The following is a 24,129-nucleotide window of genomic DNA, read 5'->3' as shown; positions in this document are numbered from 1 at the left end:
AACATCCCCTGTGGAGAGCATGTGAGTGTTTGTGTGTTTGTGTGTTTGTTTCAGACGACCTGTGTTACAAGATATTAGTTGTGATTAGAGTTGCATGCATTTAAAAGTAATAGTGCTAGGATTAAATAAAGTCAGAGCACAGAAAACCTGTTTGCGGAACGTAGAATGCCATAAATTAGTGTTGCTTGTGCTTCGTTTTTTTCTCCCCCGCTCCTCAAGCAGAGGCATTCAGGTGGGAGGGCTTTGGGGGGGATGGAGGGGGTGAGATGTCACAGTATTCTGCACCTTATTGTCATGAATGCGTCACCATAAATAGAACGTTAGGTTGTGGTTTTTCCCTTTTTTGCTGCTGTAAAGGAAACACCTGAGGTCACACCCAAAACGAAAACAAAACAACAAAAATAATAATAAGAAGAAAAAAAATGCCCTAAAAAAAACATTAAATCTTTTGTTTGTTCACTTTAAAGTGGCTCCAGGTTATTTTTATGTAAACATCTTGAACTCGTGAGCTCTTCAGGGGGATTCAGATCCTTTTAGCGGTGTAACAACACATTGATCAATCAGTTAAATGATTAATGATTTAATCACATCAAGGCAAAAATGAAAACATCAATCCATATCATATGCCCATCTAATTATTTACTAATTGTTAGATGGGTATATATCGTACATCAATCACAGACATGTGAATTGAATTAAAATCGTATCGTGGTCCAAACAAATCAACATATTGTGATAAAACCGGTGATTTCCACCCCTGTATCCTTGATGGTTGCAGGATTTTACTGTTTTGAAGTAGTTAAACAGCAGCTGTGAATGAATACTGCTGCATGACATCCCTTTGTTCTGCTGCTGGAAAATGAACAGCATCAGCTGTCGAAGTACTGAGAGAACGAGAAATATTACAAACCTTCCTCAGATAATTCAAGAAAACCTGTCTGCACGCCCACGCTTAAAACCTCCTAAATTCGCCATCAGAAGCATAAAAATGACGTTTTTTTGTTCGCCGTTTTTAAAAGATTTATTTGCACTAACTCGACAACATGACAAACGTTTCACTTTGACACTAATAATCCCCAGCAGCCGTCACCTCCGCTCAGCTTCCGTTAGTGCTTGCTCACTTTTCAATAAATCGCAGTAAATGTCGCGCCACAAATGGGATGTTCTCGATTTTTTTCCTTTTTGTTCCGAAGTCATCTCACACGTTAGCAAAACGTTAAAAAGACAAAAAAAAGGAACCTTGAACAGAGAGGAGGCCTAGAAACGTTGGATATGATGGCCTTGAGGTTGACAATTCAATTCTTGCCGTCTAATATTAGTGAATGAAATGTGTCTGACAGGACAGTAAAGAGAACTGAAAAGTGTTGAATCTGCAACAGCAAGAACTCTGACAGCCATCCACTCCTTCATTTATGTTATAAATCCTGAGAGCACTAACCAAAAGAAGAAGAAACAAAACAAAACAAAAAGAAAAGAAAATAGTGAGGAATTACACATTTACAGTAGAAGAAATAGTTTGTTTTCACTTATAATACACTAAATATTTACAGTCACATGCAGAAGACTTGTCTGCACGGGAGAACCGGAGCCTGCGTCTGTTTGCCGTTTTCACATGTGTACGTCACAAAAAAAAGTGCCACAAATCCTCATCGAGTCTCTCGTTCCTGGCTTAAGATGACAAGGGGGTTTGGGGTGGGGGGTGGGGACAAAACCAGAAAATGTTTAAAAAAAACAGAAAGTAGAGCACAAAACAACTCACCAGCAGCCACTGGTTAATCACTCAGAGATGATGTCGCAACAGAACCAAAAACATCACAGAAGGGACAAAAGCTGCACGATTCCTTCACTCCTTGGCACACTTTTAAAGAAAAAAATTTAATAAAATAAAAGAGAAAAAAAAAACGATGCTTGATCACACTGCATTGGAAATGGCTGATGGTCCAAGTCCACTCCGCAAAGAGCCAATCGAGTTGCTAGACAGTGTTCGCTCTTCGTCCCGTTTTTTGTCCGTAGGTGGAGGATCCGACCACGACGACTAACAACCGTGTCAGGCTTTTCTTTGGATGGAGTGACGCTTTTGTTTCCCACTGTAGGCACGAGGAGGAGCCAAGGCATTGGGGGGAGGGGCGGGCGGAGGAGGAGGAGGAAGGGCGGGGGCAGGAGCGAGGGCAAGGTCTCAGCGTCTCATCTGGCCCATCTGATAGTTCTCTCTGGGCTGACGGTGGTGCCTCTGGGGCTGCGCCTGCCGCTGCGCCGGCTGGCCCCGGGCTTGCCGCTGGCCGCCGTGTCCGCTGTGGGGGTGCGGGTGCTGCGACTGGTGCTGCACCTGGGAGCTGGCGTGCTGCTGCGCTCGTCGCCTCTTCAAAGTGCCTGCCGTGAGGAAAAAAATAAAATATTCTGGCTGAGAGTTTTTTTTTACTCCCAGTAACTGTAAGAGACTGGTTTGAAAATGAAAATCAGTTTTTACAGAAGCTGTAGAGTATCAGTCACATGCTTGAAAACGCTGTCAAAGTGTCTCGATTATGTCTCTCTAATGAAAACTAAACTACACACAACATAGGACCAGTTTTTTTCTATGGCAAATGTGTCAAACTCTCAAGGCCTGTGGGCCAAATGTGGCCTGCCACAGTATTTTATGTGGTCCCTGAGAGATTCAAAGATGTATAAGCTGCTTCAAAGCCAGCATTGACCATAAACTACACCTCCCATAATGTATGTCCTTAATTTTATCTGAAAAATCACAGCATCCCACCACAGGGTTTAAATGTCACTGACAGTTGAATAAAATCTCCATTTCTTTTGCCGGCTGCTTTTGCTGCGGCCCTGTTTTAAGTGAGAAACAGGAATTTCCCACCTACAAGTCGTAGATTTAAAATAGAACGTTCCCTGCAGGGTTCAGAATTCAAGATGGCGTCTATTCACCACAAGTCAACAGTGAGTAAAACGGTTACTTTTAAGAATATTTCTGTATTATTTATTTGCCATTTACTCGGGAGTACACGTAGTACTTTTCAGTGTTGATAAGAGGACGTGTTAAAACTCTGTTTCTGTGCAGGAAATACCAGGTAGAGCTGTTGGTTAGCGGTGTTTAACTGTAGCAACGAGACGAGGAACACAGGGTTTCAAATTTAGTTAAAGATATACAACTGGCCCTTTGAGGTTCACCATAATGTCATGTGGTGAAAATGTTCCACACCGTTCTATATACACTCACCGGCCACTTTATTAGGTACACCTGTCCAACTGCTCGTTAACACTTAATTTCTAATCAGCCAATCACATGGCCGCAACTCAGTGCATTTAGGCATGTAGACATGGTCAAGACAATCTCCTGCAGTTCAAACCGAGCATCAGTATGGGGAAGAAAGGTGATTTGAGTGCCTTTGAACGTGGCATGGTTGTTGGTGCCAGAAGGGCTGGTCTGAGTATTTCAGAAACTGCTGATCTACTGGGATTTTCACGCACAACCATCTCTAGGGTTTACAGAGAATGGTCCGAAAAAGAAAAAACATCCAGTGAGCGGCAGTCCTGTGGGCGGAAATGCCTTGTTGATGCCAGAGGTCAGAGRAGAATGGGCAGACTGGTTCGAGCTGATAGAAAGGCAACAGTGACTCAAATAACCACCCGTTACAACCAAGGTAGGCAGCAGAGCATCTCTGAACGCACAGTACGTCGAACTTTGAGGCAGATGGGCTTCAGCAGCAGAAGACCACACCGGGTGCCACTCCTTTCAGCTAAGAACAGGAAACTGAGGCTACAATTTGCACAAGCTCATCGAAATTGGACAAGAGAAGATTGGAAAAACGTTGCCTGGTCTGATGAGTCTCGATTTCTGCTGCGACATTCGGATGGTAGGGTCAGAATTTGGCGTCAACAACATGAAAGCATGGATCCATCCTGCCTTGTATCAACGGTTCAGGCTGGTGGTGGTGGTGTCATGGTGTGGGGAATCTTTTCTTGGCACTCTTTGGGCCCCTTGGTACCAATTGAGCATTGTTGCAACGCCACAGCCTACCTGAGTATTGTTGCTGACCATGTCCATCCCTTTATGACCACAATGTACCCAACATTTGATGGCTACTTTCAGCAGGATAATGCGCCATGTCATAAAGCTGGAATCATCTCAGACTGGTTTCTTGAACATGACAATGAGTTCACTGTACTCAAATGGCCTCCACAGTCACCAGATCTCAATCCAATAGAGCATCTTTGGGATGTGGTGGAACGGGAGATTCGCATCATGGATGTGCAGCCGACAAATCTGCGGCAACTGTGTGATGCCATCATGTCAATATGGACCAAAATCTCTGAGGAATGCTTCCAGCACCTTGTTGAATCTATGCCACGAAGAAYTGAGGCAGTTCTGAAGGCAAAAGGGGGTCCAACCCGTTACTAGCGTGGTGTACCTAATAAAGTGGCCGGTGAGTGTACATCATTTCATTGTTAAACAAACTGAAATAATGAGCATCTTCTGTTTTCTTATTAGTGCTGTTTTGTGTGTTTTTAAAGAAATTTCTTCACAAAACAAAGTAATTTTCATTTAAATACTTTGTCATCAAGTCAGACACCAAAACTGAAACGTTGCCTTCATAAAACTGAATGCTAACGAGCAGACGCAGTCTGTTCAAAGTGTTTTATTGTCTTAGAAATCATAACACACAGCAGCTGTTCTTTAATTTTGACTGTTTATATGTAAACTAAATTCACGTGCGCAGCTCACTGCCGTGCGCTCAGAAAACTGTCGTCATACTTGAGAAGCTTTTCTTCTCAATGAAATAAGTTAGTTTGCCTCAAAAAGTTCCTTCATTTGACATTAAGCTGCTTCTGTAAGAAAAACCAGAGCTGCAGCTCGATGATTTTTGGTCAGACACAAAGTGACAGAAGGCTGGGGACATACAGTGAGAGGGTAACTTATTTTATTGTATGATTTTATGCTTATATTGGACAGTATGTTTGTATTTACTTTAGTCTTGCTCCTTGTAAAGCACTCTGTGATGTCTATCAGTGAAAGGTACTATAGAAACTGAATGCAGTTACTAACTTACTTACAATGACACACCAAGTTTATTCAGTGCTATAAATGCTATAGTTGAACAATGATAAATCCCTTTAACCTGAAAAGGCCTGGTACCAGAGTGGTCTCCAACTCTAATCCTCAGGTCCCACAACCCTTCCCTTGATTGAAATGATTGAACAACTTCGTCACCATGTCTTCAAGGTCATTTAAATTAGGCATTCTGAAGCAGGACAACATCAAACATGCAGGACAGTGGGCTGAGGTCTGGGTTCCTAATAGAGCTGGGCGATATGGCCTAACATCAATATCACAATATTTTGACCAGTTTACCTCGATAACCATAAATACACGATAACTCTTACCACCCCCACCCACAAGTCCACGGTATAGTTTAGTCATAACATTACATTGTGTCCATGTTCTTAGTCAAAGTATACAGTTTAGTATCCTCTAAAGAAGCATTATACAAAAAATTTAACCTGAACCATTTGGACCAAAGGGATTTGTAGTTTGATTTTGAACAGCTTTTCTGTAGTTTATATTTGTCATTTTAGTGATTTTAATATATTTAATAAAAAATCATTTCTGGCAAGACTTGAGTCAGATACAGTCATACAAATATTTAACCATCTCCATAACTTTTCAGTGCAAACACATTGTATATGTATGTACTATAACTTTATATTTAAAAAAATATATCAAATATGTATTTTGTTCTTCACAAAATAACTACGTTTTCATTGGTTAAACTGACTGATTTATCTATTAAAATAACTTTTTTTATTCAAAAAGATATTATTTAGAGAGCTCATGTACACATTTAATACTTTGTATTCTTATATTTGATCATTTATTGAATCACAGAGCAGTTCAGTCACAGTATGGTTCTAAATACAAGATAAACTACAAAAAGAACATAGTGGGTTTTTTTGTTTGTTTTATTTTGTTTTGTTTTTTTGTGCATGGATGCACTCACCTGGAAGTGGTTTGGGAGGGGGAAGTTTAGGATTACTGCTTGGTGTGTGGACACTGCAGATCTTAATAAAACCAGCCATGAGCATGATGAGGGCGATGCCCATCAGCAGCACGGCCCACCAATGAGCCTGGAAGCACCAAGCAAAGCAATCAATCAAGATCGATTCAAAAAACAGCTTCTGCCTTACAGTGTGGTCACAATCAGAGCAGGAACACGTACCACAATCCACTCGGCGATGTTCTCGTACAGCTCTGGGTTAAAAATAGCTTTCTTTAGCCTGGCGAGAGGCCCGTCTGCGTCCACCAGTCGGCACTTCATGAACACGTCGCAGTAGCCCTTGAAGTCGTTGCACGGCGAGCCGGCTGGTAGCGTGGTCACTTTCTTGTTGAAGAAACGGGTCAGGCGCTCTGACCCCGTGCTGCTGCACGTGTTGGGGTTCACTGTGGAGACAGAGGCAGGCAGTCAAACACAATGAGAGAAAAAAAAAACGAATCAAGTTGAGCTAAGGCAGATGACTCACTCTTCTCCATGCAGCAAACGTGGCAGAGCTCCGTCTCATCCTTGCCATCTTGGCTGGCACACGTGCACGCTTCCAGCCCGTACTTCTCACAGATGGAGCCGGAGCAGCCCTGCGGGGGGGAGGAGCAACAAGGACAGGCTGGGATGAAAATCGAGCTGCCGTAACGAGCGGCGCGCTCAGGTGCGGCGGCTCGGCTCACTCACCCCGTTCAGACAGACTTGAGTTTCTCCGTGGCAGGCGGTGAAGTTGGCCTTGGGCTCAGATGTGGGGCACTGGGCGCTGACGCCATTACACATGCCCTGGTGAGCGCACTCCGACTCCTCCCTGCACTTCTCGTTACGACCCTTGTAAACGCAGTCACGGGTACAACAAGGACCCTGACTGGGGCTGATGGCGGGATGACAAGTGTAGAGTCACGGTTTGTCTCGTGTGCAACACTCAATTTGTCCCAAAGGAAAACAGAAACTCTACCTGCAGACTTTGTTGGGCTTTAATTTACACTTCTTGTTATCAGGCTGGTTGGCGTCGTAGCAGCACTGGTCTTTGCACTGATCACTGTAGCCGCAGTCACACTCCTCTCCAGGTTCCACCAGTCCGTTACCACAGATGGGCTGACCGGACTCTGAAGGACAGGAGAAAAAGAAAAACTCTGCGTTCACAAAACTACAGAGTGAAAAAAGAAATCAAACGCTGGCTGCCGTCTAGGATCAGATGGGTTAGAGGCCCAGAGTGGAGCAGATGATGGAGGGGAGGCATGAGTGGGTGCTTCACCTTTCCCACCCAAATTTTGTTGAAACGTTCGGGGGATTTGAATCAAGGACTTCTCAGCTCGTCTTCTCTAACCTCTGCTCCACCTCTAGATCTCAAAAGACCTTCAGAGTAGTGGTGTACAAATATTCATACTGGCATCGGTTCAGATACCAGCATTTTTACTAGTATTCGTACTCGTTCAGAATGTCCTGATACTGGGAACCAATACAATTTTGTTTTTGCGTGGACATTCAGCTGTAAGAATTATCACCAGGAAGCATTATTATCACCCATCAAATTCATTGTTCCATCAGTTAAATTTATTGAAATTCTATGATTTGGTTAATTATTAGGGGTGTAAGAAAATATCGATACACTGAAATATCGCGATATTTCATTTCCCGATACTGTATCGATATTCCAAATCCCTGTATTGATTTTTTTATTAAGGTTTAAAATGTCAACTTTCCTGCCAGTCGTTCATTTTTATGTTGTAGTTCAGCCTCTGACCACTAGTTGGCAGCAGTAAACCAGCCATTTGGCTCCTCTACCTCTTGAGTTAGTGGCTATAGTTAAGTGTTGGGTGACCATATTGTAAATTAATATTAAAAACTAAAAGCTGCAAAAAATATATTTTGAAACTATTTATTGTCAAATTTAGTCTAATAATTGAAAACATGGATGAAATAAGAAATATGAAACAAATAAAATAAAATACATACAAAGCAGAACACAGCTAAATGTATCAAAAGTATGTCTCTGTAATATTAGAATTTTCTGAGACGATGAATTTTGGTTTTTCATTTTTTTCCCCTTTAAGAGGTTTTTATTTAATAGAATTTTTGGACAAAAAAATCACAAAACATCGCCTTGCTTACAGTATTGCAATATATCGGGATATATCGTATCGTGACCCCTCTGTCATGATATGTATCGTATCGCCAAATTCTTGCCAATACACAGCCCTATTAATTATGGTATTTTATCAGTTATGTATAGGGCTCATAAAAACACATTACCTTCAAACATCCAATTAGACTTTGTTAAAAGAGACAGTTGTTATAATCTCCAGGGATAGTTTAACCTAAATCACCTTCACCTTTCCCACCCAAATTTTGTTTAAACATCCAGGGATGTTTAACCTAAATTTAGAACCAGTTTAAAAGACCGGAGTACTTCAGTCCAGGATATAAGATTATGGAATAATCTGGAAGATGACATTAAAAATGCCAGATCAATGAGTACATTTAAGAAAATGATAAAGAATAATTTGCTGGAGAAATATGTAAATGTATGAATTGTTGTTCAAGGAGTGAAACCTTTGTTATTTTTCTTCTTTTTTTTTGTAAACTAAAGATTATTTTTGATTGACTTTCTTTATTTGAGAAAAAGGGGCCGATATAACATTTTTTTTCTTCTTCTGCTACCTTTCATTTAATTTATGATTTGTGTTGTTGTTGTATGTTGAATTTGTGTTGTTTTTTAAAGAAACGAATGAATAAATAAATAAATAAATATATAAACAAACAGGGTTCCCACACCTTGGTCGACATCAAATTCAAGGACCTTTCAAGGACTTTCCAGTACCAATTTCCTCAAATTCAAGAACTACATGCGACGGCAATTACCTACTGCTACCACAGAATGTTACCAATAAACAGGTTTAATATCATGTAAATTCAATGAAAAACTAAACAACATAGAAGTTGTTGAGTCAGAATCAATGAAAGAAAGTGGATTAAATGTACACCCTACATTCATATCCACAACACACGGACATGTAATTATGTCCTGGGAGGTTCAGCAGCTCAGTTTGGGAGGAGGGGATGTGAACATGTCCAGACCCTCGGTGAGGACAGGAGGAGCTGTGATGCTTTCACCTGGGCTCAGAAAGAAAGACTCGCCCTACTCTGCTCTGATTGGGTAAAACTATGACATGGCTCACGTTATTTGTTGAAAACCTGTTATCCACCGCAACAAATTTAAGTTTTTTTGTTTTTGTTTTTTTTTTCCGGAGGATGAAAATCAGTTGAGTGAACAGAGAACTTCAATCCCCACAAAAGAATTCAAGGACTTTCAAGGTCAAGTGTAATTTTTGGCTGTTTTCACAAACTTTCCAGGGCCTTGAAATCATTTTTTCAAATGAACATACTTTCAAGGATTTCAAGGACCCGTGGGAACCCTGAAATAAATGCGACCTCCATTAGACTCTGAAAGGCTTCATGCCGTCAAAGCGACAGGCTAGCGCAGGAGATGACGTGACGTCACATTCAGCTCGCTGCTGTTGACAGGAGTGTGTTAGAGATCAGTCTCAGCTTCACCCACATCAAATTTTAGGTCAGTATCTGTAAAATTAACAAGAGCTACCAACATTTCTGTGTTTCTGAAGTTCAGTTGCCTCTGGCAGGCATCTTGAGTCATGCTAACACCAAAAGAGTTAATTGGTTCAAGATGTACTTTTTGCAAGCTTCGTTAAAATTCATTCAGCAGTTTATGAGATATTTTATCAACAAACACACATATTTGTATTTCTATCCTTATTAGGACCTTGTATTGACTTCCAGTCATTTCTGTAGCATTACCCTGACCCTTAAACTAAACCCAACCACCTCCAGTACATAACCAGTTCCAGCCTAAACTCAAGCCATACTTTAGTCCTAAACTTAATACAAAAATGGCGTTCCACCATATTAGAACAGAATATTTGGTCTGCCTATGCCTTTCAGCAGGGGACAATAAACATGATTTCTTTTATAATCCTCTTGGGAGTTTACAAGGAAAAGGGAAAAAAATAATAATAAAGAAAAAAGAGCTCATACCAACAAAACAGTTGCCTCTCTTCTTCTCCAGCACCTGGCTGATGTTGCGAATGCTACAAAAGGAGAACTTGTTGTTGTTGAGTTTGTCTCCTGATGTGGCTCTGGCATACATGATATAATTGCCCTTCTCCTTCTTGTCTTGACTTTTGGATTCTCCAGGGGTGCACTCAGATCCAGAGTCATGCTTCCAGCGAGGAGGAAGGTCAAAGAAAAATTCAGAAGGTTAGAAATAGGAGAGATAAAAGTCGAGCAGTCGTGAGTTCTTTTTAATCGCACGGAAGCGTGCCACATCCAAGTAGCTTACCGGGGAGCCGAAGTTGTGTCCTACTTCATGTGCAAAGGTGATGTGAGAGACTTTTGGAGGTACGTGGGAGGCATAATTCTGTACAGTTATTATACCCGTGTTGAGAGACTTCCTCTTTCCATCGGAGTACAGCTTGCTCTTTTCACAGATTCCTCCAGAGCTCCCTGAGCAGGAGAACACAGACAGGAACAACCGTTAGAGCTGAAATCCATTTATTTCCACACATTCAGTCCTGAATGCTTGACTTAGGTCGTATTCACACCTGATAGCCCCGTAGACTCGGTTCGACTGGGGACCAAAATTGCAACATTTGTTACATTTTCAGTTTTTGGCAAATGCGTTTTTATGCGGACCAGTTTGGTCCTCATCAGATTTCAATAACATATTCATACCTCCCCAAAAGAACCAGACTTTTTAGGCAAACAAACTAGAGTTTGACTAAAGCAGACTCTTACCTGAGGGGGCTCCCACCCAGGCCAGTCCCAACACCCCGTCATCAAAATCTCTGTCTGTGAAAACATAAGCCAGGCAGTAGTCGTCGTGGTTCTGCTCCGAGTTCAGCTCCAGGAACTTCTCCACGCCGATGTTGGCGAAGCGGAACGGGTTGGACCGTTCCCTCTCGTCAGAGGTGGTGTTTATCTACAGCAGGGCCGAGAGTTCAGAAGGACGACTACAACTGCGAGGTGAACTTAAAACCCATCTTGTCGGGGAAAAATGCTCACCCTGATTCTTTTCACCATGAAGCTGATGTTACGAATTCCCATAAAGTCCGTGCCTTGATAGATGGCGTCGATGGCCTTGACGTGACTGGAGATCTAAAAGTGTAAAACCTCTGTTCAGGTTTCAGAGCTTAAACTCAAACAGCCTGGTGACAAACTATAAAACAATGCTGTATTGTTGAAAACACTGTCTAAATATAAAAATGCAAACTCAAACAAATTAAAAATACAGTCTTTTATTTTTGCTGCAGCTACTTAAATCCAAAAGGAAATATACGGTTGTTGTTTTAATAGTTGTTTTAAAAGTCGCCATAGAAGAAGAGTTTATAGTGGCTCAAAGACTGCTTAAAAACGAAAACCATTAAAGATATTGGCATTGGCTGAAATCAAACCCTATTCTGCATAACCTGGAATATTAAAGCTATTTTATTCCCAATAAGATCATCAGCTCTCGATGAGACGCATCGACTCCCTCTGAGTTGTTCCGTCAGAAGGATCCAACTAATGCACTAACAAGCTCAACTTTGCTTTAACCATTATAATGAAAAAAAAAAAAACTTTTTTATTTTTGCAGTTGTCACATATTAAAACGAATAATTAAAAGATAAACTCAAATTTTTTCACATTTTATTTTGAAACAAAAAAAAAAAAACAAAGAATGCAACATACACGGATCTTTTTGCATATTTTATTTTAAACAGAATTTGGCCCATAATATATTACTGTAAAGAACGCTAGAGACTGGGCGATTAATCGGATTTTGATCTTGATTATGATTTGGGTTTTCAACGATCATAAAAACATAATAATCGAAGTTAACAGTTTACGCTGTTTTGTGTTGTGAATCCAGTGCCACTGTCAGCACGATGCTGCAGGCTCCTCCCACAGCCAAAGCTTCACTTTGCCACAATTATTGGTGACATTTAAAGGTAAATTGTGTTAGGTGACTGAATTGTTTTTTTTTTTGTTTGTTTGTTTTTTAACCACTTCAGTAGAAAGCAGTACTAAATATCTGAATATTAGTATCTTAGCTTCTTCATCATCAGTGTTTTTTTTGTTGTTGTTGATGTTTTAATTACTCCACTGATTGTTAAACCATTTGGGTGGGCAAAATGCAACATTTTTTTGTACTACAAGGCTGCTGTTGTGGTGCTAGATTTTTAATAATATGCCCCGTAGCTCACAGAAAATACAAGAACAAACATGTTTGTCTATTTATTTGCGCTAATAAATGCTGCTATCTTTGAGCTGCCATTAAAGATGAAATGTTTTTTTGAATATATTAGTCACAGCAGGAGTGCCCGGCCTGGTGCTTTTCTGTTTATTTGTGTCCTTTTCCTGTCCTCTCACGTCGCAGATGGCCGAGGCAGATGGCCTTCCTTCCCGTGTCTGGCTCTGCTGGAGGTGTCTTCCTATTAAAAGGAAGTTCTTCCTCCTCTGCTGGTACCTGACTCCCCGTGCAGGACGAGAACAGGAACTCTTGAGTTTAAATTAAAAGTCGAGCCAATTCGTTGGCTTTCTCAGCAAAACTATTTATAAACACAATTACTAAAAACAACTGAATTTGACCCCAATAAATACGATAACTAGATTTAATCTGAATATATATACTGGATTTATATTTACATTATATCTGCTTAATGTTGCTGTGAAATGTAATTTGTTTGAATTTATTTGTTCGTTGCTCATCTTGAGAATAAAAGTTTACATTTAAAAGTTTTACTTGTTTTGTTGAAAATCCCGTCACTCATCACATGTACTGAACAAAAGTGACGGATTAATCCAACTTATATGTGGTTATACTAACGTAAAATTGTTCTTTACTGTTGGTTAAAATGACATATCTGATTAAAACTATGTTCACACTGCAGACACAACTGACCCAAATCTGAATGTTTTTTGTCCATTTGTGACCCATCACATCAGATCTTTTTATTTTTTTCAGTCTGAATGTGATAACTCGGATGTTTTTTTTATTTTATCAAATCCAACCCTGGTCTTATTTAATTCTAACGAACATTGGACACATATCTGATATTTTTCAAAGTGACTGCGCAGTCTGGTTGGTCACGTTTCATCTTTCATTTCACCGAAGTAAAAGTACACGAATCTATGCAGATATTAATATTGCTGATACCACCGTCCTGCAGTTTAAAGCTCAGAACTCAGCTCATCTTTAGCTACAGAAAGTCCAGACTCTTCATCTTTATATTTTTTTTATTTGATTGTATAGAGGACTGAAACACCAGCGTACGATGCCAGTGTTGGTTCGTACTGATAGTAGCATGATGGGATCAGTGCTTGAGTTTGTTTCTACTTTCAGGATATTGCGCCAAATCCAGATTCAGTTTTGCACTTGAGTAGGCAAGAAGATCAAATGTAAACATTAAACAAAACAATTATGTCAGATAATTGAAGGGACTAGAAATGTTTGTTAAATCAAATAAATAAAAAATAAATAAAAAATAAAAAACCCGAACAAATTTGAAGGACAGATGCACTTCAGTCAAAGATATAAGACTGTGGAATGATCTGGAAAATGATTATAAAATATTGGATCAATCACTTTGTTTAAAAAAATGATGAAAGGGAAATTGTTGAAGAAATATGAAATTGTTTAGTCTGTATTTGTAAGAGTTACTGTTTTAGGAGTGAACTTTTTTGTTTTGTTATTTGATTATTATTGTTTTTTTGAAAATAGGGGCAGATATAAGATTTTTTTTCTTCTTCTGCCACCTTTCATTTTATTTGATTTGTATTGTTTAGTTGTATGTAATGAGTTTTGTTTTGTTTTTTTTAAATGAAATGAATAAACATTCTAACAAAAATATAAATTATAATAATATAACCACAACAACAACAACAACAACAACAACAACAACAACAACAATAATAATAATATAAATGGATTTAACAGCAGGGTAATTATATCTGAGTGAAAATAATGGAACTGAGCATCAAGACCTGTAAAGTGAACGTGGCCTGAGTGGCTGTGCCTTACCTGAGCGATGACGGCTTCGCTGGTCTTGTAGTATTTGAAGAAAAGGTGGTCCGTCTGAATAAAAAGCTGGCAGGTGTTCTTCTCAGCCTGGGCCATCCTCTTCCTCCTCAGCAGTACCGGGTCGCTGGAGTCGGCCTCAGCGTGGAGCTCCTGTTTCGAGCGGCACATGAGAGAGAGGAGCGTTGAACGTAGATGGTTAAATAAAACATAACATTTTCACCCAAACAGCAGGTAAATAAATAATGTGAGGTATTTTTAGATCGACATTTTTAGGCTGCAGTGTGTTCATGAACTGGACTTCAGGAGTTAGGGTTAGACTACACCTGATTTACCACATCACAATCAACTAAAAAATAAATATAGTGAAGTGTTTACTGTCTTCATTCGTCTCAATGTGCTGCATGGACGCTTGACTAGTTAATAATGTGCCAACAAGGATTAATCGTGTTTTAAAGTGCCTGTGACATCAAATTTTTATAATAAATATGAATGTATTTTTGGAAAGATAACATTGATAACATATTTAAAAAAAAGATTCCATGCCGCTGGGATGAACAGTTGTTGAGATATTCACACGTAAAGAAACAGGAAGTGATGTCAAAGGGGGAATGTCTGAATGTAAACAGAACGTTGCTAAAATGGCTAACAGACTGTAGAGAAGAATCTGATGTTTCTTTAGATTATTTTAATCACTATTATATGGAGATGAGAAAGAGTCATAGTTCAAATAATAATGTTTCAATAAACAAAAACCAGGGAGTTTTCTTTCTCAAAGAGTTCCCCTTTGATGTCACTTCCTGTTTCACTTTAACTGAGCAAAATTCAAAAGAAAATATGCCAATTATGTGACGTAACGGGTCAAATCATGTGTATTATGCCAAGTTTCTTAAATATAAATATACACTGCTCAAAAAAATAAAGGGAACACTTAAACAACGCACGCTAACTCCCGATCTTAATCAATGAAATATTCGCATTGAGTACTTTGTTCTGTACAGAGTTGAATGTGCTTCACATAAGTTTGATTTACTTGGACTTAGCGTGCGTTGTTTAAGTGTTCCCTTTATTTTTTTGAGCAGTGTATTTTCTTTGACTTTTGTATTTCATGGATATGCATGTCACAGGCACTTTAAATGTTACTGTAATATTTCAGACATGAAACCAGCTCAGAGACTGACACGATAAGTATCTTTAACCCCAATAAAATCATTTGACATGTTCTCAGATCTAGATAAAACCCGGTGGCTTTTGTTGTGGTGAGTTCACCTTAGTGGGCTCCTTCACAGCAGAGGCTTGATACTTGTTCATCCTTTCAAACACGGAGCTATCGGCACAGCCTCCCTCCGGGCCGTACTTGTGTGGATAGTCTGAGTGACAGAGGCAGACACAAACAGTGTTTGGATTATGGAGATGATGTCAGCTACTTAACCCCGAGTCATTCTATTCCGGGCGTGATTCGCGATCAGCTAATAGACGTGCTTATACACCACTTCATACGCCTAGCTGTGCTGCGTGAGCTGTTGCTTCGCTGCCGCGTTCATTAGTGTTTCCTCTCACAATCCTGTTTAATTTGCCCCTCAGCTACTTGCTGTGTGTTCACAGATGATTTCAAATTACGGGGTGCTGGTGTAGTGAAGTGTACTCGGTGCTCACGATTAGAGCCAACACGGTGTAGACTGCTTAAATAAGCCTGCAGCCTGAGAGGAAAAGGTTGTATTACTCAGCTAATGAGCACCTCGGGTATCTCTGCTCCCTGGGGGGCGGGGCAATCACACCAGCCTGCCATCAGCTCAGCGACCCCAAACCTTACACTTTTCTTGTCACGCATTTAACATAGGAATGCAACAAATTACACACTCAGGACGATACGAGACAACAACCTGACAAAGTGTTCGTGTAGGGGCAGATGCTACGGACTTACGGATGTCGTCCTCGTGGTATATCACAGAGTGGAAGGGCACGTCTTTGTCTTCCAGGTATCTCTCCGCTGGCTCCACGTAGTAAGTGCCATGGTAGCTCTGTATAAAGCCCTCAAACTTACCGTCGATAACGGAGCCGTGAGTCAGCGTGCCTTTCTCACCTGAAAAATCCAATCAGAGCAGTTTATTTTCAGAGGACGACTTGGGTTTTGTAACAGCTTCAAAGAGTCCTTCGGTGAGATATTAGAACGAGTCGATTTAAATCGCAGCCTCACCGTAGATTTCACCGGTGTAGATATGAGAGGTATCATAGGGGATTTCTTCTCCCGAAACATCGACCTTCAAATCTGGAGCAAACAACAGGGTGTCCCTTTTCATTCTTAAGTTGAAATGCCTGAAATGACAAAAAAAAACAACATAGGTCTTATATTATTCTGTCACAGCACAAACCAGTAGAATAAAGTATGACCTCACTTTTTACAAGTAGCAGTACTTAGGTTCAACTCATCCACAGTGATTTCTGTAACCTAAATTTTATCTTCTCTACAAGTCTCCAAGGATCCAGAAAATTCTTATGCAGCACAGATTTGTCTGACTGCACAAACTTTGTAGGCATTCAATACTTGTGCGACAAGAAAACTCCTTTTCAAAAAGGTGTTGCCGAACACAAACAGTCAAAAAAACAAAACAAAACAAAAAAAAAAGACAGGCAAACCTGGAAACTAGGAATGAAAAAAACAAGGTTGCTTGTTTTGAGGAAATACTGTTTGAAGAGATTGCTGCGATCCAAATTTAGACATTTTTTGATATTCATAAATAAAGATACAAGGACTGCATCAAATTCCAGGTCAGATTGTATCTTCTTGTTTCTTTTGAACAGGCAGTGGAATCAGTCATCTCCTGTAAGGCTGAATCACAGTTTGCACATGTAAACACTAAAAAAGCAGGCGGTGTGGAGAATCAAAGCAAAAGTACTTACGTAAAAAAAACACTTAAACTTTATTTTGTTGCAGTGAAGGAAACTGCTGCCTTAATTTAGCAAAAAGCTAAAACAAATTTAATATCCTGACAACGTTACACTGCACTTTGTTGATCAAACATCTGGCAACAAACCAAAAATATCCCCGAGTACGTGTGGGTTTTCTCCTGCTGTTGTTTTCCTCCTAAAGACTAGTGAGCGTACGACTGGTTGTCTCTATCTGTCCTTGTGATGGATGTGTGATCTGTCCAGGGTGTCCCCCGTCTTTCAACGCGACCCGGGAAGGAAAAGTGGTAAAGACAAAGGATGGATGTAAAATTCTGTTGAAGCCAACATCCAAACAGAGCTATTTAACTGCTCTAATGTCCAACCAAATAATGCATGTTAAATTAAAATTAAATTGATTAGAGCTTGATTATACATGAGACCAAAAAGATGTGAATTTACTGAACAAACTGCATGTTTGTCCTCTGGAATAATGGAATCCTGTGGCTCTTATATAATGGGAGGCATTTTGTTGGCATGTTTGAGTCAAAGCGGGATCTTTTCGGCTGACAATACTCCTTTTTCCAAAGGCTCGAGCTGAAACGTTGAATTGCACGAGAAGGTCTTCTTCACCAGTTCTTGGCTCTACTGAGCTCTTATGAAAGCTGAAGATGATCTGACTTTCTTTGTAGAGTTTTGAAAACTTCTCATTGGAACAGTTTCCTGTGTTCAAATCTTTTTCGAATTGAGAAACGGCCTCAGATGAGAAGCAAATTACCTTCAAGATTCAAAAGAAAAAAGTCCCGCAGCCTTCGGTTTGATTTGTTAGGATTACCGTCTCCTGCATGACTGAGAATACACACCGGCATAATAATCTGACATACCCGACTCCACCGCTACCATCAAAACACCAAACGAGAGAAAAACGCATCCTGAGAGACAGATGATCCATTTTCCAGGAGAATCTGAGAAACCTGCAGAGTCACTGCCGAGATGTTTTTAAGATGTGATGTTGACACACGGTCATCACTTATTTAGACAGTTTAGCTGTTTTCCCCTCCAGTTAAGGCTTCACTTTTCCTTGAACCTGTTAACTTGCGTTTCATTCACTCTGGTTACTGCAGATAAAGAGCCAGATCAGTATGATGGGTCTTATTAAAAAAAAAAACACTGCGATTATTAAATCATGAAAAGATAAATGCTGCAAATCAATCTGAGTCAAGTATCTGGATAAGATTTTAAAAAAAGAGGAAAACAAATAAAAGACTCTTTTTCTCTCTTGTTTATAACGTAGAACCACAGTTTGAGGCAGGATGATAAGCAGACTTTGCCAAATTTCAAGCCAGATGGTGGTGACTTCGTCACGACGTTTAGACACTTCCTAACAAACACCACCTCTTCAAAATAAGGACAAGCTGAAGTTATCCATCCATCTAAGCAAATAACTTATTTTTACAATTAATTTATCTGCTTATGTTTAAAAAAACTCCATTATAGAAGCAAAGCTGCTCATTTTCTCCCACTAATAACCTGAAGCCCCCAGATTAATAAAAAAAAAATCACATAAAAAGACTAAATGCACTAAGTGTTCTATCTTGTGTTTAACCAAATGATAAATCATTTAGTTTATATTATGCCGCACCCCAAAAATAAACAAGAACAAATCAAGACACATTAATAAAATCCAGATTTACTTCAAATTATGTTGTAAAACACTTAAATCGTTCCAGTGAACAGTAACAAGATGCAAAGAGGTGTAATCATTTAGCAGATTTAGTTTTTACAGAACTTTTAACTGCAAACAAAAACAAGCCAATTGTTTGTAAAAAGAAAATGATGCATGAAGGTGCAGAGAAATCAGTGCAGCTCAATGTTAGGTTTAAGCTTTGAGGGTGGGGGCAAACCAACCTTCCGTGAGCATGAAAGTCTAGGTGGAGGAACTTGTCTTCGTGAGAGAGCGCCCTCTTTGCTCGCTGATGTTTGCTGTGAACAAGTTCTGTGTCGTACGACAGGCCTTCATAGTGTCGGATGTACTTGTTCAGAGGATTCCTGTAGTGTCCTGGTGGAAACGGTTAGAGAAGAAACAACGATAATGAAAACACCGACACACAGCTGGTTTTGTGTAACTGCCTAACAATACTGTAATAACTCTTTTCAATCACCAGTAGAAACTTCTCTTCCATTTTGGCAAAAATCTTTGTGAGTAATTATACTCAAGTCTTAGTAGCAGACAACAACACATTCACCTTATAATTATCTTCCTCACTTTCTTCACCAAACTAAGCCTTTGTTGAACTTATGAGACCTTTTCAAACATCATTTTAACACCTGACGTCATTGAACATCATGACAGAGCCTATGACCGATACTCTTTTTTTGTCAAAAGTGTTATTTTTCAGCTTATATCTGCTATTTGTCATGTTACCTTTATAGGAAAATAAGTAAAATTTTGTGCCAAGACAGTGTTTTTCTGTAAGTTACTCAAACCAACAATTTCACCCTTTATTACTCATCTTTATTCTGAACACGGTTATGTTTCCTGAGAAAAACAAAAACCCACTTTTCTTTGGTTCAAAGTTCAACAGATTATATCACAAAACACTGGTTAGGGCATCACAAACCAAAAGAAAACCACAAGTCAAAGTTGACTTTAGAGCTGAAAAATAAATCTTAGTTCTGGTAAAAACCAGCCTTAAAGTGGCATTTTACTGGGCTGAATCTGTTGGAAAAGTACTTGGTGACTCAAAGTTGCAAGAAAATTGTGAGAAAGAAGTCAGATTTTCAGTTTGCAACCAAGTGATCAATTTGTAAAAAAAAAAAATTAGGCTTCATTTTTGTGTAAATAGTTTGCAAAGCAGCATCAGGGATTCTGAGGCGTGCACATTATTTTGTACCTCAGTACGCTTTGTACCCACTGTGGCAGCCGCCCCAAAATGATGAGTTAATCCACTGAAGTACACTTTAGAAATGAGGATGAGCCCATCTGGACCACTTTCTAATAATTGTGTGAATGTTTATAAAGCATTCACACTAGTGAGATAATATTTATTCCATACATTTTTGGCACACATCTCATTCCGTAATTGTTATGCTATTCCAACAATTTATCTGTCGAAACATTCAGCTCTCTCAGGACATCCCTGCTATGATTTGGGATGCACGATCTATCGGTATCGGCCGATATTGGTCATTTTTTAGAATATCGGTATCGGTCCGATATGTAAAACAGGGCCAATATTAATGTCCGATATTGATTTCACACTTTTTAGCTTTGCGTTTCTGTTTAGGGAGGTGAGATGGTTGGTTGAGCAGCATCTGTTTGATCATAATAGTGATATTGATGCTGCGCAGCCAGGAATAACAGAAGTAGAGCCATTTAAGAGGTCTGGTTGTTTATTTACAGTATCAAAAAAGACCCAAGTGTGTTTTTGTGTATCTGTATAATATAATTTGTATGTTTGTGTAATATCAGTAAATATCGGTTATTGGCCATAACACCAATAATTATATCGGATATCGATATCGGCTGAAATTTTCATATCAGTGCATCCCTAGCTATGATATTTGGTATTTCAGTAATATATACTTTTTGAGATATTTAACTGTTTCTGTCATATTTTTCTCACTGACAATAAATGAAGTGTTCAACGACCTAAAATCCTTTCAAATCATTTTTAAATCTTTACTGTACTTTTATCTTTTGTTCTGGTTCTGCATTTTTAACTTTTTCGTACTAAGTTCAGCTTCAATTGACTTCTATTCAGCTGATTTTGTTTGAGCTTTTTAGCTATCATTTTGACCGTTTCTGCTGTACTTGATTTTTTTTGTGTGCTTCTTTTAGCCTTTTTCTGCTGTTTTATGCATTTTCTGCCTCTTTCTGCTCATTTAAGTTGTTCTTGTTTTAACTAATTTGAGATTTCTCAGCTAAAAATTCATCTTCTTACTGTGTAATTCAGCAAGTGTGATGTAATTTACGCTATGTTTAGAGTATTTTCATCCTTTTTAGCTATTCAGCCAAAATCTTTCAGCATTAAGCATTCATACTGCACTTTTGCAGGAAATGCACACTCTCTAGTTATTATTTATCATAGGTGAGGATTTTCTATCTGTACAATCGGGGCTGTATTCTCAGATATTTCTGTCAAAGGAAAGCTCCTTCACAGGTGTCAGAATACAGCTATGTTGCTCTAGAATTTATAAAACTAAACTGAGAAGAGGTTCAAGGCACCCAAGATAACTCTGAACCTGTTAAAACTCCAGCGAGGCGACTGCTAGCCTGAACGTGAACATTTAAAGACTCAACCAACGTTGTCTGCCAACAGTTGCAGTTCAGTGACACAATACAATAAAATAGACTCTGGATTTCTTATAGATTTGAGTCAATGTTGGTGAATCACTGGTCTGAACAAAGGACTATGGTTTACATTTGAAAACAAAATTGTATGCTGAATGTTTATCATTGAGGTTTGAGTATCAGCAAACTTTTTGATTTAATTGTCCAATATTAAAACATGAGTGTTTGCCAAATCAGGATGTGTAAAAGTGTTGTACACCCGTCAGTCTAACACTAAAATCATTTATACAAAAAACGATTTTCTCCTGGGGATAATCTGAATTCTGTCATTATCACATTTCTTTCTGAATTTCCAGAACACTGATGTTCTTTGTCTACATCCTGACTGGTCAAAGCTGCTTTGTTGGGCAATGAGGAACATTCTCAATTGACATTATGCAATTACTAAAGCGCATGCGGAAAATCCAGCACCACATGCTCAAATACATTCACAGCTACTGATTAAAAAATGTCTTTAATGTGCAGTGATGCTATTTGTCAAAACACGAGCAGAGCTAAAACATAAATATGAACACTGTTCAGACTAAATGTATCTCAACGAAACCTGAAGTAGGCATGAACCTATCTAGACCACAATGCATCGTATAATGCAGACACAGAGCATGCACATCATTACCTATAAAAAGTGTATAAAGTGTTACCATAATCAAAAAGAAAAAAAATTGTATAGGTCTTCTGGACGGGTTCTTCTCTAATGAAACGTTTCGTCTCTTCTCCAAGAGACTTCTTCAGTCTGAGAGTTTCAGGCAAAATTCAGGCTTTTAAGCCCTGCCCCCATGTGACTGATACTCACATCACATGGCTATCGTTGACACCTAATTAACACCTATTGTTAACAGGGGGTGGAGTGATACTGGCAATAGCAGCACTATAGGAGGGGGACAACTGAAAACGGAGGCCTCCACCTCTGTTTAATGATGGACGGTCTTTCTTCACAAAAATGGCTTCTTTTACTCCTCTCTCAAACCAACGTTCCTCTCTATCAAGAATGAGAACATCCTCATCTCTGAAAGAGTGACCGCTGGCCTGTAAATGAGTGAAAACTGCAGAGTTCTGGCCATTAGATGTAGCTCGTCTGTGTTGGGACATTCTTTTGAACAGTGGCTGCTTTGTTTCCCCGATGTATAACTAACTGGTTGCAGTCCTCCTGGCACTTAACAGCATATACAATATTGCTCTGTTTGTGCCGGGGCACCGGATCTTTGTTTACCATAATGTTGTGGCTGCTTAAAGTTTAACTGCAATCCAGAATAAACACCGAGATGGTTTGGTCTGATACTTGAAACGTAGAATTAAATGAAACAAAAAGCAAATGTGTATGTTTAGCGTTTTGAGTCTGAAGTATTCAGATCAAATGAACGCCAGCTCACATAATTCTTTCACCGCTAGAGTAGGAGGCAGATATGAAGGGATGAGGTTCATAAGTATGTTTACAACCACAATGTTTCACACGAAAATATACCTTGAAATACTTAAAAGTAAATTGACTTATTTTGTTGTTCAGGGAAACAAATATTTTTGTTTTAATGTGAACATTTCACACATTTTATTCTGAAATATTAAGGCTCAATAACAATAACTCTAACTGTAGTGTTTTTATAAAAAAGAAAAATGCCTGAGCCTCCATATTTTACTGAAGGAGGTAAAAAATATGCAACAGAGATGAGACAGCAGACCAGATTTAAACTATTTTACTGTCCATAAGCTGAATGAATTCAATATTTAGGGGCAAAGCATTAAATTTTCAATGAGATGAGTGCAAAAAGTGAAGAAACTCATGACTATAGCAGTAAAATGACTTAATCTGACTGGCCTCGGAAAGAGATGATGGAAGCAAGGACTGGTGATTTAATGCAATCAATACAAAACTTGATTTATATATAAATGCAGATTGAAATATATTTTGAGTGCTCCTTTTTGACAATTGACAAAAATACCATTTTAATGTAAACACTTAATACGTTTTTAAATAAAGGTGTTAAGATTTAGTTAGTCTCATTAAGAGAATAAAATCTGCGTTGTGTTTTTAAAGGCATTTTTGTTGCCAGCATCTCGTCTCATAAAGCAATTATTTCTAAATACTTAATAAATTCTCAAATAAAGAATAACCAGACAAGCATGAGTCAACAGCACTGATAAGAGAAAACAGGAATACCTCGTTAAATTTAAACCTTTATCGTTAAAGTATATCCGCCCACGTAAATGTTTATTTATTTATTTTTTATGGAGAAAGTGTTTGGGGCAACTAGCACCGAGCTAACGGTCCGCTTCTCCATCTTCTCATAACAATGGCTGTCGGCGCTGTTCGCTCGGCAATAACAAAACCGGCCCGAAAGCTGACCACAAAAGCGGTGACAACACACGGAAACAACTCCTCACTGCTGGTTTGTACTGATTAACTGTGTGAATCCTCGGTAGCTTTCACGTCGCGTGTGTTTTGTTGGCTTGAAGTAAGACGGTAAAAAGGGTGCAGTCCGCTTCATAACAAGCAGGCCCTGCTGCTGATCCTTTTCCCGTTAGCTGACGGGCTATCGGGATCTGCTCCCGTCTCAGCCACTGATTCGCGGATTTATAACACAAGCCGTAAGGCTTCCTCCCAAAACGCCTCACTCACCTTGGGTGCAGCTTAGTAAATACACGAAGAGGAAAACTTTAAGGGGAAGCATACATGGCAAATCCATTGTTAGAGCATTGATCCCGATTTCACTTTATTGTCCTATTTAGGTAAGCGCAGACGCCCTGTGTGTTTGTTGCAGCTTCCTCTCATCGCCTCCTCTGACTCCTGC

At 39.3% G+C, this 24,129-nt stretch overlaps 1 protein-coding gene across 1 annotated transcript; it reads right to left on the bottom strand.

The window, feature by feature from the left end:
- Window positions 1-564: 564 nt before the first annotated feature.
- Window positions 565-24,129, bottom strand: LOC106526819 (disintegrin and metalloproteinase domain-containing protein 10). The gene is made up of 16 exons (XM_014021505.1): window positions 23,958-24,129; window positions 18,898-19,048; window positions 16,301-16,419; window positions 16,028-16,186; window positions 15,373-15,473; window positions 14,107-14,256; window positions 11,109-11,201; window positions 10,842-11,025; window positions 10,387-10,550; window positions 10,083-10,266; window positions 6,985-7,135; window positions 6,717-6,900; window positions 6,514-6,622; window positions 6,213-6,433; window positions 5,994-6,120; window positions 565-2,370 (listed from the first exon to the last, which is right to left on the bottom strand). The coding sequence occupies exons 1-16, from the start codon at window positions 24,022-24,024 to the stop codon at window positions 2,177-2,179; spliced, it is 2,358 nt and encodes a 785-aa protein (XP_013876959.1). The 5' UTR covers window positions 24,025-24,129; the 3' UTR covers window positions 565-2,176.

The sequence above is a fragment of the Austrofundulus limnaeus genome, unplaced genomic scaffold, assembly GCF_001266775.1.
Source record: "Austrofundulus limnaeus strain Quisiro unplaced genomic scaffold, Austrofundulus_limnaeus-1.0 Scaffold296, whole genome shotgun sequence".
NCBI lineage: Eukaryota > Metazoa > Chordata > Actinopteri > Cyprinodontiformes > Rivulidae > Austrofundulus > Austrofundulus limnaeus.
Note: the sequence above shows the minus strand (reverse complement) of the source record. Positions and strands in the feature narration are given on the sequence as shown.